The sequence below is a fragment of the Pyrus communis genome, chromosome 2 (assembly GCF_963583255.1).
Source record: "Pyrus communis chromosome 2, drPyrComm1.1, whole genome shotgun sequence".
Lineage (NCBI taxonomy): Eukaryota > Viridiplantae > Streptophyta > Magnoliopsida > Rosales > Rosaceae > Pyrus > Pyrus communis.
Genome location: NC_084804.1, coordinates 16,887,029 through 16,909,114, shown reverse-complemented (window position 1 = coordinate 16,909,114; position 22,086 = coordinate 16,887,029). Strand labels below are relative to the sequence as shown.

Sequence of the window (22,086 nt, the reverse complement as noted above, 5' to 3'; positions counted from 1 at the left end):
AATAAATATTTTTGTAATTAATTTTTAAATATTTTTTGAATTTTTGATTTTCACATGGATCCCTTAATAACACGTGTTATTCAATCATTGTTCACATAGACGTTACGTTATTGAGAGACTTAATATTCACACTAACAGATGTATAAGACTGTTCCAAAATTAACATTTTAAATATAATTTGGAACAAAAAAAATTTCGTAGTAAATGTAGAAAACCACAAAACTGATATTTACCTTTTTTTTTTTTTTTTTTTTTTGGTAAAATCTTTTCCGTAGAAGGGAACAAAATTTTATTCCAGCATTAAGTTACAACAAAGGCCCATATACACATAAACAAAACAAACAGAAGCCACCTAAGCTAAACCCAAAAGAGCCCAACCAAGGGCCCAAAGCTACACACAGAACAAAAGAAAATTCTGGATTCCTTCTACCACCACTGCAATGGTATTTCCCAATCAATCCGAATCGATTTCCCCAGCAGACGCCAAAGATCTTACCAAGCAGCACCGTAGAGATTAAATGGAGGAAAATCTCATCATCCAGCCACGATCCTCGCGCCAATTTCAGCCAGAAATTGAAAAAAGCATGTGGATTTACCACGAACAACATTGCCAACAAAGGCGGACAAAGAGAAGGAGGTGGTGTTGTAAACACCTGAGCCGGCATGATCACCAGAACTCTACGCACCCTCTCGAATAATCGCAACAAATTGCGTTGAAAAGTGACTGCAGACTAGAATGAAATTGGTCGAGGAAGATGGACGCCCGTGAGGTTTGAAGAACAGGTAAATCGCGACAAGATAGCAAGGGGTAAAGGCAGCAAAATGAGCAAAAGGTTGAAACTTAGAGAAAAAGGAAAGATCTTCCACCGACCCCTGCCACAGCGAGGGCCGGTGCAGGTCAATTATAGGTTCTGATCCTCAACTCAATTCACACCATTTCAAGGAAATTCTTATGAGGCAATAGCTACAGGTGCACATATGTTTATTAAGCTTCAGTTTCATAGTGAAGTTTCTGGGATTTTGGTTCATATTTTTATTTTAGGTGCTTGGATATAATGTTTATGTTTATGTGATTGAAGGATTACATGGATTTCGAATGATTAATTGGACAGAGTCATTTTAGTTTCAGTTATTACATTACATTTGCTCATTTCGTGGATTATATCTTCATGTTAGAAACAAATCTGAGTTTGTTGTCAAAATATGAATTCATTCTTTTAAATCCTTATTATATCTAAATGAAGTCTCTGTCTCTTTTATCTTTAATAAAAAAGAAGAGAAAATTCCAGTCCTTCTACCACAAATTTAAGTCAATGTTACTAGGAAGCAAATTTTTCTGAGTTCAGTCTCTCTCTCTTTTAAATCCTTATTGATATCGGTTAATGTAGATGGCGTTTATGGTTGATTGCTGGTGGGGAATAGTAGAGGGACATGCTTGACAGGAGTATGATTGGAATGGATACAAGAGGCTCTTTCAGATGGTGTGTGAGCTTAAGCTAAAGTGACATGTCTGTTTTATATAAATACGTTCTTGCAATTGCAGAAGCTTTTTCCTCTCAGTGGGCATATAAACAACATATGTGGTTAATTGTTTTGCCATCTTTGTGGTCATTTTTATTCTTTCTATGCATGTTTTTGGTAACAATTTGACAACTGATTGTAGCAACTTTTGTCTTTGTATGTTGATGCTGATGCTTCTTAATAGTGGTGGTGCCATGCATGTTCTTGGTTAAATTAATAGAGTACATCCGTAATTTGGAATAGTTCCTTTCTAAATTGGCAGGAATTTTTTCAGCCGAGGAGATTGTTGGATACTTCTGCTAATTGGATGATTTGGATCAATGAAAACGATAGCCAGTGATTAGGGGTATCTTTTGGCAGGATTACGAGCGTGTTCTCTTCTTATTTCTGAAATGCAGTTTGCAAAGGAGAATCCATTTGCCACTAATCTACCACAACTCAAAGTTAAAAATCAAGAAGAGGTAACGGAAGAGGCAGTGACAATCACATTACGAAGGTCTCTGAGTTTCTATTCAACAATCCAGGCACAAGATGGACATTGGGCTGGAGATTATGGGGTCCCATGGGGGTCCTATGTTTCTGCTTCCTGGTTTGGTAAGGGAGAAAGGCAGTAATCACCATGTAATCCAGAAGATGAAAACACGGAGAATCTGTATATCATGGTTAAATATGAGAAATAAGTTTTGACATTCCAAAAGATGGCTGCATATTCATTTCGGAACTTCACAGCCTTTCTTCTTAGTTAAATGAATTAACCAAGACTAGTTTTTTCTTTATTATTTGGTCCATTTGGTAATTGTCGAGTGACTAAGTATTACTTACCAATTGCAACAGATCATTGCACTTTCAATTATTATTGGAGGTCTGAATGCTGTTATGATGTGCAGAAATCTCTATAATCATCAGGTAAGAATGCTTTTCATGAAATTAATGCTCCTCTTTGTCTGCCAACAAAGGCAGACAAAGAGAAGGAGGTGGTGTTGTAAACACCTGAGCCGGCGTGACCACTAGAACTCTATGCACCCTCTCGAATGATCACAACAAATTGCGTTGAAAACTGACTGCAGGCCAGAATGAAATTGGTCGAGGAAGATGGACGCCCGTGAGGTTTGAAGAACATGTAAATTGGGACAAGATAGCAAGGGGTAAAGGCAGCAAAATGAACAAAAAGTTGCCACGGCGAGGGCCGGTGCAGGTCATTGAAGCTGATATCGAAGTGTTCAAAGCAAAGTAGAAGGGATCTGATTTCAAGAAGAAGGATTTGATTGATCTTTACAGCCAGTGCAAGGGGAATATGAATAGGTATTAGCTTTATTTATCACTGCATTTATCTTTTTGGTCATTTGGATTCCTGTTTCTGTTTGATACTTGCAGACTGTTCTATTGAATTATAGGTTCTGATCCTCAACTCAATTCACACCGATTCAAGGAAATTCTTATGAGGCAATAGCTACAGGTGCACATATGTTTATTAAGCTTCCATTTCATAGTGAAATTTCTGGGATTTTGGTTCATGTTTTTATTTTAGGTGCTTGGATATAATGTTTATATTTATGTGATTGAAGGATTACATGGTTTTCTGTTTGTCAATGCATTTGCTTTTCTACTCTTTACCTTGCATTAGAGGTTGCCATGTCAAGTGAGTTCAAGTTTTGCTTAATACACAAGGGTTGTTTTTAAGCTTAGTCGCCAATTTGTATGCTCTTCATCATGTCTTTTATTTTGGTGGCAGTTAGGTGTCATTCATATGAAGTGTGTGCTGGTTGATCCAGATGCTCACTAAAGCAGCCGAGGGTATTGATATCAGTTAATGTAGATGGCGTTTATGGTTGATTGCTGGTGGGGAATAGTAGAGGGACATGCTTGACAGGAGTATGATTGGAATGGATACAAGAAGCTCTTTCAGATGGTGTGTGAGCTTAAGCTAAAGTCACATGTCTGTTTTATATAAATACGTTCTTGCAATTGCAGAAGTTTTTTCCTCTCAGTGGGCATATAAACAACATATGTGGTTAATTGTTTTGCCATCTTTGTGGTCATTTTTATTCTTTCCATGCATGTTTTTGGTAACAATTTGACAACTGATTGTAGAAACTTTTGTCTTTGTATGTTGATGCTGATGCTTCTTAATAGTGGTGGTGCCATGCATGTTCTTGGTTAAATTAATAGAGTACATCCGTAATTTGGAATAGTTCTTTTCTAAATTGGCAGGAATTTTTTCAGTTGAGGAATTTTTTCACCCCAGCATCAACAAATTTCAACATATATAAAAAAGTGATATTCTTTTCAACATATTTGTATAAATTCGTTCATGCACTTGAAATTTTATGTTGATTAGTGTATGTTTTCATAATTAGATCATATCAAGCTTCATTCATGCTCACTACTATTCCTAAGAGCCCGTCTTCTGTCAATGGCGACAATGGAGGCTAAGCTTGAAGCCAAACCAGAAAATTGAAGAGAGTTCTGAATCTCTTCTCAAATACATGGTAATTAAAACTTGAAAAAAAAAAATTATGAGCACCAATAACAAAAGATTATGACTTTCACATGTTTATAACATCTTCTTCTAGTTCTGTCCTAAAGTTGAAATTATGAATCCTTATAAACAATCCTCAGGGAAGACATCTTCCCGATATGCTTTGCCACAGGCACTTGTATTGAAGTTGGAAGATGGGACGGGTCTTCTCATCCCCTCACAATTTGAAAATGCCTCTCAATTGAATAAAGAGTAAACACCGCCAATCTTTTGATATGTTTTCTGTATGTATATATTACTTGGAGAGCCAATGCGTTTCAACAACAAAGACTAATACTAGGAATCCCTCGGCCACAAAGCTTACAAACAGCTTAAAAGATGAGAATACAAACAATAAGAGCAGCTCAAATTCTAAATTTTTCATTTCTAACTTTTTATTTTTGGCTACTCCAACCTGTATTTCCTCCTGACTTGATGGTCTCGACATCTTCAGCATACAGAAGGCTGATCCCACACTTTTTCACCTTTATTCTGAAAAAGGCGGTGACTTTCGCGGTGAACTCAAAACAGGCCTCAGTGACAAGTTTGTAAAATGAATTGGAGCGATTTAAATTTGCTCCCTCTCCAAGTGCAAGCGCACTATACCACACAAATACGTGACCAAATTCCGAATAAGCAACCGCTCCCCCTTTTTCATTAAAAGGATAATGGGAAGGATAAATGGTTTTATGGCTTTCACCACTATTAGTTTTAAAATTGCACGAGCATCAGATCTTTATGAAAGACATAGCGACCGAGAACAACAGATAGAGCAAAACCCAAAAAATCTGTATAATACCAATTTCGAGGAAGCTTGATAGTTATCGAAGATCCTTCATTTTGATGGCAGAACCAATTTGGAATTTCATTTCCTGCACATACAGTGCTAACTAAAGTCCGAGCAGAGACGGTGCTACCTAAAGTCCGACAAGAGGTAGGGATAGATGAAGTCATTTCCTGTAACATCGATGCATGGAAATCAAGTAAATTATTCAACACGTGAAAAAATGGCATAAAGGAGATATGAAAGTGTGTGCTAGTGCGTGCGTGGGTGAGAGAGCGACCATGACAATTTCTTCTTCTTTATGTTGCTGAGTTTTCAATGGCCCAGTTGCCACTCGCATAATTCTTAACTGTGTGTCAGCCATTATATTGGTCCTTGCATTTTCGTCCAAGTTTCGGCAATCAACAAAGTTAAAACGCCCTCGAAATAATTCATATTTATCCCAAGCTTGTGTGAGTGAATTTCTTGAACTCGAAACTGTCTTCAGTGAAGTGCAGCCACTTGCTTCAAGACAACATAGCACTGGGAGTTCTGGTAAGAATTCTAGACTTATGCACTGTCCCAGATTCAGCCATCTAAGCTTGTCAAGATCTTTAAAATAAGAAGGAATTCGAACCAATCTATCACACCCAAAAAGCACTATATGCTCAATTTTTTTACTGCGAGAGAGATCTGGAACTTCAGTCAGATGCACGCAAAAACTTAGTTCAATCACTTTTAAGTTCCCAAGATTCTGTAACAAATTAAAGAAAAATGGAAAGAAGAACATTATTGACTTCGGCCGAAATAGGTTTCCAGAGGCACCATAGTTCATACGAAGAACAAAAGTTAGCATATATATACTTCTATAAAAAAAACATAGAAAAAAGAAGAGGAAGCATATATATACCTGGTTTTTACTCCAAAGTTCTGCCCCAACAAAGCTTTCGGGCATTCGAAGCTCAACAAGATTTTGTGGAGAAAAATTTGATGGAAGAGATTTCAACAGGTATCCCTGCCAGTAAAGATACCTGAGAGAATTGGGAAGAGACTGAAGACCTTGAGAAAGGTCCAGAATGTTGTTGCCAAAGGGATTATCAACCTCTTGCATCCATTTTTCAAACCCACCCCTGTACATGAACCTTAGACGAGAATCATGAATTATCAACAATCTTAAATTAGACATCTTCTTGAAGGATATGCATTGAACTGTTGAAGTTCCCTGGAAATCAAGAGAAAATAGTATAATGAGAATAAATGTACAACACAGATTACTAAAAACTACTTTTCTTGACATATGCTTATACAAAATGAGTTTCCACAACCTATTACGTTTTCCTGATTTTTGGTTCTTACCGTATCATTCTCCAGCACTTGATAGACATCATCAGCAGCCCACAACCTATTACGTTTTCCTGGCTCGTCCTTGCATTGTTCGCGAACAATTGTCCGGCCCATTTCTTGCAGCAAATCATGCATCTCTAAGCAATTCTTCTTTGAAATTGATATGAGAGACTTGTCAATGAGAATTTGGATTCCCTTCACAAAGAAACCCCGAATATCTAATATTCTTTTTGCATAATAAACATCTGCCCCTTTCAGAAAGCATGCAATGTCAAGAAAGCATTCCTTCTCATTTTCTTCTAATCCATCATAACTAAGTCTTAACACATTCTGAATTTTTTCGCTAGGAAATTTTTTCAATCTGTTCAATTCTTCATCCCAGTCTTCTTCTGTATCGCAGCGATGGAATAAGGCACCCAAAGTTTTAAGAGCCAATGGAATGCCTTGAATATAATCTATCACCTTTCTTGAAAACTCTGTATAAACTGTCGTAGGAGACTTATTTTTCAGAGCATGCAAATGAAAGAGCTGAAGAGCGTCACTATGTTTCAATCCCTTGACCTCGTAAATTTTGTCAACCACCTTTTCATTGAGTAAGCTCCTATCTCGAGTTGTTATAATGATTCTACTTCCGACACCAAACTCAAGATCATCTCCAACTAGAAGTTCTAATTGCCTTGAATCATTCACGTCGTCAAGAACAATGAGTACCTTTGTACGACGGAGCCTCTCTTTAATACGCACTGGTCCTATAGATGGAGTCTTAATATCTATATTTTCATCATCCAAAATCTCACGGAGAAGTTCATTTCGTAAGTTATATATTCCTTCTTTTCCTTCGGAATTTTCTCTAACATTTTTAAGAAAACAGCAAGCCTCAAACTTGGAAGAGAGTCGGTGATATACAACATCAGCAAGGGTGGTCTTGCCAATACCACCCATGCCCCAAATACCTACAATGCAAACATCCGATGACTCAAGGCATAGTAACGATTCAATTTGCTCAACTTTGGTTTCAATTTCAACTAGGCCCTTTAAATTACTTGAGCTTTTGCAATCCAATTTGTTCAATATAACTTGGACAAGTTTCTCAATGGAATCGGCCTCTGTCCTGGAAAATATAAATAATCACGAAGGAAAAATAGTTACCAAGTCCTGCATTAATGAATATTGTTTGAAACAAATGGTCACAATTAAAAAATCCTGCAAGAGGTGCAAAGTTAGTTACCCTGCTTTGTTTGAATTGTCATAACCAGATAGGTTGGCAGCTTTCTCCAAAGCATCCCTCCACTTAAGCACCTTGTCCATACAGTCCTTGAAACGTTCTTCAAGCTTGGCAAATGCATCTGCATAACTCCCCTGTTGTTTTCGTACATCCTGTGGACTGATGTCGTAAAAAACGGGTATAACAAACTGTCCATCCCTTTCCTTGCATCCTAGTATATGGACGAGTTCATCCAGACACCATGTGGAAGAAGCGTAGTTTTTTGAGAAAATGATCACCGAAAGCCTTGATTTCTCAATAGCTTCTAGAAGGGCAGGTCTGATTTCATCCCCTCTCTCAAGTTTGTCATCTATGTAGGTGTGAAGTTTCTTTCGAAGTAAAGCAGCACGAAGGTGGCTGGTGAAATTGTTGCGGGTGTCCTCACCTCTGAAACTAAGAAACACATCATACTTTCTTGGAGGTGACGAGATAGCAGCAGCAGACGAAGAGGAAGAAGCCATACTAATAACCTGCAAACCCCACTATTTATATTTCATAACCTGCAAATCCATCCATTTATATTTTTCATAACCTGCAATCCGGATCTACTTCATAACATATACACACATGTATGTTCATAAGGGGTCCGTTAACTATGACAAAATATGAAATTATTTATTTAATTAAGCCAAAATCCCCTATATACAACTGACATACATCTCAGTTAGAATCTACCCTGAACGCACCCGGGGTCACTGAATTCGAATCTCCTTCACCAACATAATCAATTCTATCAACAACACACAAAAAAAAAAAAAAAAAGAAAAAAAAAATCAACGTTTCTATCTTGGTGAGCTTTATAAACATTCTGAAGGATCAAAAAGTCACCACAAATTAACAATCGCTATACAATATTATAAGAGAAGACTATAATTATATGGTAATTAATTTGTGTAATTAAGTAAGTGAGATTACCTCTGAATCAAGAAAGATATTGATTAGGAAATATTAGGATCTAGAGATATCTAAAATGAAAGACTCATCGAGTTGAAGCTTCTCCAGAACCCTGATGGAAATAATCCAGCGCAAGAGAGAGAGATAGAAAGAAACAAGTTGGATGAGAGATCATGTTATACGCAACTTGACTTGCTTGGGTTGTTGATTTACCCAGGTGCAGGACAAGTCTAATCATGCATGCTCACTTTTGCTTTTGACAAAAGATTTGCTTTTGGCAAAAGATCTATAGTGCTTACTTTTGCAAATTTATCTATGGTGCTCCATTTTGCAAATTTTCTTCTAACCGTTAGGCCATCTTTAATGGGAAGGGAAAGGTTTGAAACTAAAAAAATAATCTCATTTGTTTAAAATTTCATCTCCAATTGCTGATCAAGTTATAATTTTATGAAGCTTACAGGCCATTATTTGGCCAAAGGTGCATTAGGTTGGCCAAATATAGCCCATTCTTAGCCCATTTTTGGAACTAAGCTCCTTAATTGCAATTATTAATTCAAATTCAACGATTAGATTTGAAAACATTCAAAGTTGTTTAATTTTTTATTTTTTTTTTAACAAACGATAGTATCTACACTAAGAGGAGTGGGGTGGGCTTAGCCTCACAATAGGCTAGTAATAATGTAATTCAAATTCGTCTTTGGTGAGAATTGAACCTAAGACATCTTAATTACAAGTGAAGATGAATATCATGAGATTGTAGTACTAAGTGACAAAGGTCGTTGAATTAAATTAATCAATAAATTTCAAGTATAAACGTAAAACTAATAAATTATTGAGGAAGTTATGTTTAGCTTATTCGGTTAGAGATAATATATAAGTATGGACTGACATTGTTCATTTAAGAATAACTTTTTGCAAGGCTATAATTCTAGATGAGGATGTGTTTAGCCTTTTCGGTTAGAGATGACATTAGAGCATCTGCAATGGAACTCCCTATTTAGGGACTCCCACCACCACTTTTAAAAACTCATTTAGGAACTTAAAGGCATCTTCGTGTCTTTAAAGAATATTGCCTCTAATGGAAGAGTCCTTATAGAAGGATTCTTAAATTTGAGGTTTTTACGATTTTATGTGATAATTTGATTAGGTACAATTTCTATTTTTGTGTTAACTTTTTTTTAATTAATTTAACATTACGTTGTCGTAAAATATTTTTGTAAACATTTTGACCAAAAAAACATTTAAATTCTACTAGTTTGATACATGGCTCTTTGTAATGATTTCGTTGAACACTTGTGGAATGGACGGAGAGTGGATAATTAAATAATTTGCAAATCAATTTTTCATGCTTCCAATAAGTAATTAGAAATATTATTGTAATGTTACTAGTTAACTCTTGTTGATTAAGTACGTAATTTATGTTTTGTAATTTGAAATTTGAAATGAATAAAAGAATTAATAAGTTCATACAGATTTAACTATTAAATTAGTTATAAATAAATATATATATATATATATATATATATATATACTTGGAGCTTACTTAAACCTGCCATTGATGAATAAAATAAATTAACAAACTAAGGAAAATAAATTGTATAATTTAAAGAAATGAGTATAGAATGTGAAAGCATATAAAATTGGAAGGCAAAATAAGCAAACAAGAAGAAAAGGGATGGAAGTCGCGGTCGTTGCGCCAAATAATTGTGCAAAACAACAAGAAAGATAAAGCGATGGGCCCATTTGAATTGAAAAAGTACACGGTAAAGTCAGAATTTGTGATTAAAAAAATGAATAAAGATAGCCCCTATGTGGTAGAAAATTTTAAGAACTCTACTTTGTCCCTCTAATACAGGAATTGGAGCTCCGCCTCATTAGAAGTCACATAATGCTCAAATTTAAGTACATACGGTGGTAGAGATTCCATTAGAAATGATGTTTGTATAAATAACATGTTGTCACACTTCTTAAGAATTACTCTAGTCATACTAATAAATTGGTGCGAACATGACCACAAAGTGATTCAATTATTGACGTGATTAATGTCATGATAATATCGATTCATTTTAATCAAAATCACAATTTCAGCATGGATTAGAGTCTGGCCTAAATAAATTCCGGGCTAGATCTCTTTTATTATCTCAATTATCCTCATTTTGACCCAACTTGACCACTAGATTACATCAACCCAAAGCAAATTATACCGGATGACGTCAAATTTACGCACAATCATGAAGGATACGTTTCCTTCACGACTAATCTTAGACCTTCAAATTTTAGAAGTTGGCATGTATTTCTTCTATCAACTAACATAGGATCTAGTGAGTTATCTACTCAAATCCATCCTAGGCACCAAAGGAGGCCTAGATGTTTTGTCACACAGTCGCGCAATATATTTGTGTATATACAAGAAGTTTCTACAAAACTAGTCTCACCAGTAATCACGACAAGAACAAGTGCCGTCAATGAAGTGGTGAAAGACCTTCGAATCTCCTACAATTATCTCTCTCTTGGTGATCTCTGAAATCTTCTTTGCAGCGCTATGGCATTCTTCACAGATTCTCGTGTTCTTCCTAACAACAACGGGGTGTCTGATTTCTGTGGAGATCAAACCAAAACAAATTGCCAATCTTACACTGTGACTCTCTGCGGAATTTGCTCTCTTTCTCTTCAAATCCAACGGTCTGAAGTTGGTGATACTCTTAACATATTTATCTTCCCCTATCTTCCTCAGAATCAAATCTAAAACAGCATAAATCATGTAGGTTTCAACGTGGGTTGTATCTTGGTTGATGAATCTGTAAGGCCTACATTTGGTCTCAACAAAGCTGCACGCGACAGTTTTCCGGAGTCCTCTTTGCTTCATATGAGATTTAAGCCGTTCTACATCTTCCCACCTCCCAGCTTCAGAATACATATTCGCAAGCAAGATATAACACCCGGTATTATCATGTTCCGAGGACAAAATATGCTCAGCAGCAAGTTCAGCTAACTCTATGTTTCTGTTGTTTCTACTAGCTGTCAGTAATGACCCCCAAATTCTGGCTGTGGGCAGCAGCGACATTTCCTCGATAAAAATCTTGGCACGGTCAAGATTACCTGTTCCAGGATCAATACCATAGTCTCTTTTCATCGAGCTATAGTATTTCCAACCCTCGTCAACCATGCCAGAAACACTACACGCCATTAACAAGGAAACAAATGTGCTCTCATTAGGCTGAATGCCATTGTCTCTCATTTTGGAGAAAAACTCGATGGATATTCTCCCAAACCCATGAATTGCATAAGCCATAATTATAGTGTTCCACGAACTGGTATCCCTGAATATCATCCTATCAAAAACTTCTCGCGCCGTCTCCAGATACCCACATTTTGCATACATGTAAACAGTTGCATTCAAGATTAATGTATTTGAGTTGTGCTCCAATTTTGTGATACAACCATGAATTTGCTTCCGCTCCCCAATGGATGCTACTTCACAATAGGCAGGTATGATGCTTGAAAATGTAATTGCATCCGGTTCAAGCGGTTCATTCAAGAGATCCCAAAATAATTCCAAGGCTTCCCTGTTATGTCCACTTTGTACATATGCAGAAATCATGCTATTCCACGATATCAAGTTCTTTTCAAATAGCTGACCAAATATACGTTCTGCCAAATTTATCCTGCCGCAGGCACCATACAAATCGATCAGTGCAGTTTCAAATACAATATGAGGGAGAAAACCTCGTCTAATGGCATAGCCATGGATTGATTTACCTTCCAATAGGGCTCCTAGTTGTGTGCAAGAGGGAAGAAAATTGATCATTGTGATAGCATCAGGAATCAACTTATCTGCCTCTTGCATTTTTTTCAAGCAAGAAAGTGACTCAAGCGGCTGAGCATTTAGAGTATACCCATGTATCATTGCATTCCAAACCACAACATTCTTGGTGCAAATCTCATCAAACAACCTCTCTGCATAGTCCACTCTACCACATTTGTGGTACATGTCGATAAGCGAGGTGTGCACCATGACATCTGATTCAAGCATACATTTAAGAACCTGGCAATGGATTTCCTTCCCGGGTTGGAGAAAGCAATCAATAGCACAAGCGTTAAGACCGCCAATCATACTGAATCTATCAGGCTTCATACCGAGCACCTGCATTTCCTGAAAACAAACCATCGCCCTCCAACCATCCCCAACAGCAGCATAGCCGCCGATCATAGAATTCCAAGAAACCAAGTCTTTAACAGGCATTTCGTCAAACACTCTCTCTGCATACTCTATGCAACCAAGTTTTGCATACGCAGCACAAAGCGAGTTACCGATATAAACATCCAAATCCAACCCGACCCTAAACAACTTCCCATGAACCTTTTGTCCTTCATCCAACGACAACAACCCACCACAAGCCTTGATCACAAATGGGTAGGTATAATTATCGGCTCGAACACCTTCACTTTGCATCCTATGATAAAAACCAACCGCCTCCCGGAACAACCCGTTATCAGTGAGACCTCTAATCATAACATTCCAGTAATACGTATCTGAATGGGACATTTTCTCAAACACCCGGAGTGCATCCTCCATGGACCCAGATTCCACATGATCTTGAAGAGCCTGTTTGAGCGCATAGTTGTTGAGGGGTTCAATCGAGGTGCTCGGATTCTCCGATAGTTTTCGGATTCCACGAACCAACTTAGGAAACTTCGGCTGGTCGGAGCCTTGGTTTGCTTTCGGCTCAGCGGCTCGTTTTGGTAAAAGGCTCGGTGGCGGGGAGGTGGAGTTGTAGAGGTAAGAGCTGTGACTGTGAGCGAGACTTGCAGCCATTTTTGAATGGCTTCAGGGATTAGGCGGCGCTGGGAAAATAGCCGTTCCAACTCATTACTCAACAGACAAAAACAAAAGCGGTACACACTCTGTCTTCCTCCTCCGCGGGTTTTGAATGATAGGTATTTCTGACAACTTTTAAACTGTCGATATATGCAATCGTTAACGGGCTGGGGCAGCCCGAATCTTTTGAGCCCAGCTATTTTAAGCCCAAAGAGTAGTCGTAGTCAAGCAAGAACCTCTGAGTGAGAATAATGACTTACATGACACGAGTAAACTGTCACGCGACATTCTTTGCCAATGAAATAAGGATATAGAGACAAAACTTTATACATCTTCATTATAATGGCATGGGGACGCCACCACAGCGTGTACCTGTGTCATGTATGTCATTTTCCCAAGTGAGGGCAGTATAAAAGATTAATTTTGCTAAATTGGTTAAACCAAGACACGTCTTAGAGACTAAATTCGATTGTAGATATAATTACTAAGCTAAGGTTTTCAGCGGTTGAATCACTCATTTCCTTCTACAATGGTGAATTATAGTCATCATGATGTAACGAGAATTGCTTGTTTCTACGATTGTTAATGATAGTATTTTGTTTTCACTCTAGCCACATAAAATATTTATTAACATTGAAAACAAACTTCGTCAAGTAACTCTTCTAAACGAGTTAGCTTCTTTAGACTTCCTGTATACTTTAATTACACATCGAATACAAATAAATGGCAATCTTATCTTAATATACTTGTTATACCATTTAGATATTAGTTTAGTAGTACTTCTCTTTTTTCATATTAAAAAAAACGTCAAGTTTGATTCCTCTAACCCCATTGATCCAAGAAAAACATGTTATCGACACTAATATATCTAGTTAAACGCACAAATACTACTTGTGCTTTGCTCTTAATGAACATAAATATATGTGCTCTTTGTTAACAATTATAATAGAGTTATTTTTAAGTGGTCGGTTACGCTAGCAGAGGGAAGGTGGGGTCAATGGATGACTGTGACCCCAACAAGATGGTTTTCTTCCCATTGAATTCCGGTGCCGGCCCCAAAGATACGTTCATGCAAAGAAAGTCAAACACCCATGCAAAATATCTCTCTTTTGTAAAGATACATTACTAGGACCATCATAGAAGTGAATTAACATTGAGCATTTGATATGTACAAATATGTGTTTAGATGTACTTTTTAAATGATTGAAAACGTTTTGAAAAAATTATAATTGTAACCAATCATTGATCAAAATGCAAGTGAATTCTAAAAAAAAACATTTTGAAGTACTCCTACAACAAGCACATCAATGAGCTTCCAAAATGCACTTTTAGTGCTTTTGTAACCCAAAATACTTTTACCAAAAACGATTTCAGTCATTCTAAAGTCACTTCCAAACATGACTAACAAATATATGTCTCAAATGTTTTTTTAACGTGTCAAATGCATATTTGAGAGCCCTAAAATATATAATTATCATTGGTTTGCTTTAATTTACTTGAGAAAACTAAATTTTAGATATAATGCATATCTTTCAAAGGAATCATATGGCTTATAGAACATAAGATTTTGTAAGGAAAACTATAAATGGAAGGTAACCAACTTTCGGAGCTATTGTTGTGAATAATGCTTGGCTACTTAAGGATGAGTAGGAACTTTTACTCAAAACTCTTCATGTTCAAATTACATAGGTTTGTGCTTATAATAAAAACCGTTCATATTATAAATCACTTTGTAAATATCATCTATGCAAAAATTAAATTAAGACTAAAGTCATTTAGTCAATTTATTGTAGCAAATACATAGACAATTCATAATGCTTTTACCAATTTCGTTCATCTATTTTTATTCAATTCAGTGACCAAATGACCTTAATTTTAATTATTTTTTGCACAAACGATCTTTATATAATATTTGTAATATAAACGGTTATGATATAAACACTAAGTTCTATGGATTGGCAACGAACTGTTTTGAGTAGGAACTCCTACTCATTCTTTGGCCAAGTATTATTCTTTTGTTGTGCCCCCATTACGATAAATTTCTGGCTTCACCACTGATCGGTTACCTCTATCCGGGATTGTTAATTGATCGAAGGTAAATTATTGATCACATGAACTCATATTTGTATGTGACTTGCAAAACCCAAATTAAAGCCACTAGAGCTATAACAAGCTACCATAGAGTTCAGAACCAACAAGGATAGTTTTATTATGTTGAAAGAAAAACCAATATGAATTGGAAAAAAAAAGAAAAGATTACATGCGATCAAAGTATGATGTCAAACACATAAAGTCAAACAACACACTCGAAAATCTTAGTTGTAATTAGGTTATCAAATTAAATTTCTTCAGGGATGCTTTGCAATTCAGGACTCCGAGAACTCTGGCGGCTATGTCTGGCTCTTTGAATTTGCTTTTTTTCTCAAAACATATAACCTCTGCTCCAAAGAAAATGACGACGATGCCCCAACAACTGATGATTGGTTATGAACGCCGTTGCCATTCATGAGCTCCAGAACTTGCTTCAAATCTTGCTTTCTTACCAGAATCTTCATCCGCACAACCCCATCTTCCTGAGGTTGATGAGAAATTACGTTAGTACTCTGATGACGATGATCACCATTTACATTTGCAACGGCCTCCATGAACGCATTGCTTCCGATCAAATTGCTGTTTCGGTTAAACAGAGCTCGAAAATGTCGAAATAGTACTCTCTTGATCAGCCCCATCTTTCTGAATATTTGATTTTTTATGTTTTGTGTGTTTAACTAAGCTTTAATTAAACCTGTGTGTAGTTATGAACATAGCATTTGTGATTGAGCTTTATATAGAAATTGCCAATGTGGTTTTAGCCCTCTGCGTTTTAACTAATTTTTTTAATTAATATATTAAACTGAATGGTAGCGACCATTTGACTTTGTTAATATACTCCTGTGCCCAATTGGGTTTTAGCTGTTATACTTATATTCGAAGTCAGCGGGGTCTATACAACAACTAGGTTACAACAATATAAGCAAATAGGAATAAGACAATAGCGTATATTAAGTTTACATCTTCTCTAACGTAAGGATTTAGTTAGATAAAGGGAGAAAGACAACCGAACAACAATTAAACATCAAAATCTCAAGCTAACAGAAAACGAATCAACAATGTAAATGAGGTTTACGCATCAAAATATCAATTTCTAAAATGTTAGTAAAACAAGGTCTCATTTTGAAGTTGATCATAGCAGTAGCATAGTCTTGATAGACTTCTATTACTTATTCAATGATTAGGTTTTTGCTAAAGTTTTAGAGAGACGGATGATTTAACATTAATAGCATTGATAATATCTCCACCTAATTATTCATGCAATTAATAGATGTGAATTTTTATGCAAAAGGTCTCAATACAATTCGAAGGGGACTTTTGCTTTATTCAACAGATTTATATTGTAAAATTTTTGTATGACCACATTGTTCAAGTGAACGTACGTATGAATGGATTGTGGCACACACCGGCAGCTCACATGCAAAGCCCTGTATGTTAGTGCTGGAGGTTGGTGCTAATGAAAACGACGCGTGCACACGTTTAAATAGAGATCTCTAGGTTTCTCTATCAGTTCAGTTATCTTTATCTCAGATTTATGATTAGGTAAAGAGAGAACATTCTTTGAGATTAATTATATTAATCACAATGTAGTTTGGTTCAAATTAAAATGCTTTGTAAACAGTTGTAGCATTCGAGATTGAGAATCTATCTGTTATATATGTTTATCATAGATTGGTGATTAGGTAAAGAGAAAACATTCATTGAGATTATTAAATTAATCAGATGGAGTTTAGCTCAAATTAAAACAGGTGGCATTCGAGAATGAAGAATCTATATTATTAGGGTTGCTTCAAAATTTTGAAATGAAAAATGTGAATGGGTCTTATATATATAGTGAGTTGTTTGTATGGCCCGTACGTGTTTCTAATCATTAGTCTTATTCTCTCCCCACCTACAATCGTATGAACTTATTAAGCTACAGCACATAAACCCTAACATAAGCCAAAGTCTTGGGGTTGAAAGACGCTTAATTATTATTATTTGTTTTAATAAACGATATTATCTACACTAAGGGGATTGAAGATGAGAGACAATAGGCTATCAATAATGTAGTTCAAATTCACCTTCGACAAGAATCGAACTTAAGACCTCTCACTTACAAATGAAGAGAAATGTCACTAGACCGTAGTACTAAATAGCTAATGACGCTTAATTATTAGACATGATTGGTAAATTATGAGGGTTTTCCCCTTGGAGGGAGGAGTTATAAAAGATTTTTAAGATATGTTTAATAATAATTTCGTTTTCAATTCATATTTTTCATTTTGTATATATATATTTTTTTTGTCGATGGAAATTTTTATAACAAAGTCCTGGACGACAAATTACAAAGACTTCGCAAGTGAAAGCGAGAAATAAAAGCAGCCCAAAAAAAAGGTTCGGTACAGACAGGACGCCACACATGCACATAATGTATGAGTAAAAGTTTATATCTATACCTAAAGTGAAAATTACATAGGAGCCCAAATGCTAAAGCCCAATTGTAAAGGCTCAAAAGTGACCTCACACAAAAACCTAATAACCCTAACCATAGCTTCACCAGTTGCGTACACGGCCGAAATGGTGAAGACGACCAGCGGACAAAACCAAGAAAAACCACCGCATGGAGCTCAGCTTGAACCCATCATAGTCACAATGCCGGGGAAAAAGTGCCAAATATGCAGATCCAATGAAGCCACACCAATACCGATCGCCACGTTTCTACTCCTTAGCCGATACCAAGCACACAATGGGCAACTAAATGCCCAAAACCAAGCAGTAACAAAAAAGGTCAGGTGGTGTAAACACTATTCTGAAGAGATACCAGACTGTTTTAGGGGTGACAACTTGTAGTTGTCTTTGACTGGAGAGAAGCACGAAAGAAGCAGCAAGCAAGTGTTGAGGTAAGATCCACCAAATTTGGAATTTGATTCGAAGTTTTGGAAGATCTTGAGCGCAGGGCCCCAAATCATAACCCAAAGACTCCAAATCAGATTACCATGATACATGGGCAAACAGCCCGGAGTTAGTACTCTACCCATACCACCCGTATATGGTGGGTTGCTTCACCGTTCCTTGATGGGAAACGGGGCCACCCCATGTGCGGGGAAAGACAAAAAGTCCAGAGATTGAGCTCCATCCACTCCTTCCGGAGAAGGTGTGTAGATCCTCAAAATCCAGAAGGGAAAGGGGGCCATCGTAGGTCTTGGGAAGGAAGAGAAGGATGAAGAGAAGGAGGAGGAGGAAAACAAGTTTGAAAAGTTGTTTGCCACCGACCCCAAGTAGAAACTAGAGGCCGGCGTCAAGAATAATGATGAAGTTTAGGGTTTCTTCTAAAGACGACGCTCTTTAGAGAGAGAGAGAGAGAGTTTCTACAAAAGAAGGAAAGATTAGGGTTTCCAACGCGTTTATAGAGTTTAACCCAATTGAGGATATGTTTTCCCTTTTTTTTTTTTTTTTTTTTTTTTTTCTTTTTTTTTTTTTTTTTTTTTTTTTGCTAAGCCAGGGATTGCAATTGTTTTGCACTCAAGATTCTAAAATACGTTAGGCGCTAGTCGGCTGGTGAGCCGAGGCCTAGCACCTAGACGACTAAGCGGGGCCTAGACAGGGTCCTAGGCGGACCAGGGGGATTTAAGTAAATATATTATATTTCGTGTAAATAAGTGTCTGTTTATAGTTTATACTTAAAATATATATATAATTTCATTATAAACTACAAAATAGAATGACATATATATTAGGAAGTATTGGAATATAATGAAAACATGGAGAACATGCAGATAATGTGTATTCATTTAAGTATTCAACAAGTCTCTTACAATTTATTAAAAAAATAAAATGCAAAATGAAAGTTATCTATTTTCTGTCTAAGTGAGTCGCAACCTAGGTGGGTCTAGGTGGGTTAGGCGGGTGCCTCAGCAGGTCTAGACGCCTTTTCTTAATTTTCAAATACTTAGGCATTAATCAGGGCGGTGGCAGCCTAGACGCTAGACCGGGATTATTTTTCCTTCTAGGTGCTAGGCGGGGATTATTTTTCCTTCTACAATTATGAATTGTAGTATTCGTTATGTAACGACTAGCGATGATTTGGTTGTTTCTGTGACTGTCGTTGATAGTATTTGCCCTGTTTGGCATTCTCTCACCACACACACACACACACACACACACATTCACACACACACTCAAAACTAGTAATATTGGAAACAAATTATGACTCGTTTGGAAATACTTTTAAAATGGCTGAAAGTGTTTTTAGTGAATTTTTTTTTGAAATCAATTCTTAATAAAAATGCAAGTGAATCCTGAAAAAAAACATTTTAAGTGATTTCTGCAAGAAACACATATTTAGTGTTTTTGAAATCCAAAATCAATTTCACCAAAAGTATTTGTTGTTATTTTAAAAATACTTTCAAACGAGCCATGGGGACAACAAGCTATCACAGAACCAACATAGTTTGATTATGTCGAAGGAGACAAACCAATAGGAATTGGAAAAAAGTTTACAGTGATCAAAGTGATATGTTCAACATATATAGTAAAACATACACGTACGCTTGAAAAATTGTTGTAATATTATTAAGCTTAATTAAATTTCTTCAGGGATGCTTTGCAGCTCCGGGATCCAGGAACTTTGGCGACTATGTTTGGCTCTCAGAATTTGCTTTTTTTTTCAACAGACTCGGCCTCTGCTCCAGAGAAAATGACGATGTTGCCCTAACAACTGATGCTTGGTTATGAATGCCAGCGCCATTCATGAGCTCCAGAACTTGCTTCAAATCTTGCTTTCTTACCAGAATCTTCATCCTCACAACCCCATCTTCCTGAGTCTGATGAGAAATTACGTTAGTACCCTGATGATGATGATCACCGTTTACTTTTGCAACGGCCTCCATGAACTCATTGCTTCCGATCAAATTGCTCTTTCGACTAATCGCAGCTCGAAAATGTCGAAATAATACTCTCTTGATCAGACCCATTTTTCTGATAGTTTGTTTTGTTGTGTGGAACATCCATGATTGAGCTTTATATAGGAATTCTCAATGTGGGATTTTTCCATCTGAGTTGTAATTAGAAGTTTTAATCAAATATTAAACTGAATGATAGCAACCATTTGACTTTGTTAGAAAGAAACTTCTATTCCATGCCCATTGGGTTTCAGCTGTGATATTCAAAGTCAACAGGGTCTACACAACAGCCAGGTTACAACAACTGAAACTGAGAATGATTGAGATAATAATGTATATCAAGTTTACATTTTTTTTTTCTTTTCGTATTTACGTTTAATCAGACTATCATGTCACAACGTAAACTAACAGTTGATAACGAGTAATATTAAGATTGGACCTACCACCGTAAATATACTATATATCCTGTTATATGTTTCATGTAAAAATCTATTATCCAACACTACGGTATATAACTTCTAAAATATTAATGAAACGGGGTTCACCTTTTAACTTGAAAAACTAGTCGGTCACTTAATCATTAGATTTTATAATTTTATATGACCATTCATTACTTAATTATACGCGTGAATGCCACACATTATGGGTGGATTCAAAAAATCGAAAACCAAACTGAACCGAAATCTAAAAAATTGAACCTAACCGAACCGAATCAAATTAATTAAATTAATATTTTTTTTAATTATCTGTTTTGGGTATTATTTTTTAAACCCAATTTGTAAGTCCAAATGTGCTAAGCCCAATGTGTTGTCAAACTTTAAACCCAAAAAATTAATAAAAGCCTTTATATTATGATTCTCGTTGAACTTTAAATGTTTATTTTCATTTTCTTTGATTCTAGTTGGTATGTTTATGTCATGGTTGTGATTGAGATGTTAAAATTTAAGATTTCAAATTTTTTTATTTTTTGACCTAAAATACATGATATTTAAGCATATAATAATCACTAGCTACTTACTGGTTTGACCTAAAATACATACTTTTTCTTAGTTTTATATGTTAAACGTGGCATTAGTTGCAGTGTGGTAAATTAATTAATCTATTCAGTTCTTTTTCATAATCTGCTTCCCTCTGAATCTGGATTCCTATCAGTCAGTCACGGCAAAGGGTGTGAAAGAAACACACAAAATCTGATTGACTCTCAGAGTGCATGGGGGCTGCTCGCTTTAAACTTTCAAGGTTCTTTTTTTTTAGCATCCAATTTCCTTTTTAGCTCAATACTATCACTAATGAAAAGTGATAATGTAATACTATCACTTTGACAAAATTTAAGATTTCAATTTTTTTTTTCCATTTTTTGAAAAAGAAAAAAAAAAAAAGTGAAACCAAACCAGAAAAAACCGAACCGAAAAAAAATGAACCGAAATTTCGGTTCTGTTTTGATTTCGACAAAAAACCAAGCCAATTTGAACCGAACCCAGCCTTACCACACACCGATGGCTTTCACAAGCAAAGCTCTAAACAGATCAAAATTGTAATGTTGAAGGTTGGTGTAAAAAGAAACGACGCGTACACGCTTAAAGAGGATCTCTCCAAGTCACTATTTGTTATGTTTATCTTAGATGGGGTTTTACCTGAAATGGTCTTTAAAATTAACTAACACCATCAAAATAGTTTTTGAAATTGAAAATCGAATAGTATAGTTCTTCAAAATAAGTGTCGTAAATCAATTTGGTCATTCCGTCACAACTCTATTAAAAATTCTGTTATATGCTAATGTGGTACATAAAGGAGTTCACAAGATTTAAGGGTTTTTATCTCAAATGGTCCCTGAAATTAAAAATTCAAATATGTAGTCCCTGAAAATAGATGTCGCAAATCAATATTATCATTCTGTCAAAAAATTTGTTACATGCTTATGTAGGTTTTATAATTTAATAATTAATTTAAAAAGTTGTCAAAATACCTTTTAACAAAATGAGATCATAT

At 36.0% G+C, this 22,086-nt stretch overlaps 1 protein-coding gene and 1 long non-coding RNA gene across 2 annotated transcripts in view; one reads left to right on the top strand and one right to left on the bottom strand.

Moving 5' to 3' along the window:
• Positions 1-454: 454 nt before the first annotated feature.
• Positions 455-3,651, top strand: LOC137726944 (uncharacterized). Its single transcript, XR_011067704.1, has 3 exons — positions 455-897; positions 2,717-2,977; positions 3,254-3,651. It is a non-coding gene; the product is annotated as an uncharacterized lncRNA (long non-coding RNA).
• A 400-nt stretch (positions 3,652-4,051) lies between these two features.
• Positions 4,052-22,086, bottom strand: part of LOC137724470 (inactive disease resistance protein RPS4-like) — a 51,943-nt gene continuing 33,908 nt past the window's right edge. Inside the window, exons 2-4 of the mRNA XM_068463212.1 lie at positions 5,713-5,833; positions 5,104-5,556; positions 4,052-4,996 (exon numbers count right to left, since the gene is read on the bottom strand). Of these exons, the coding sequence (XP_068319313.1) occupies positions 4,751-4,996; positions 5,104-5,556; positions 5,713-5,757 (744 nt within the window). The 5' untranslated portion in view covers positions 5,758-5,833 and the 3' untranslated portion in view covers positions 4,052-4,750. The remainder of the gene's footprint in view (positions 4,997-5,103; positions 5,557-5,712; positions 5,834-22,086) is intronic.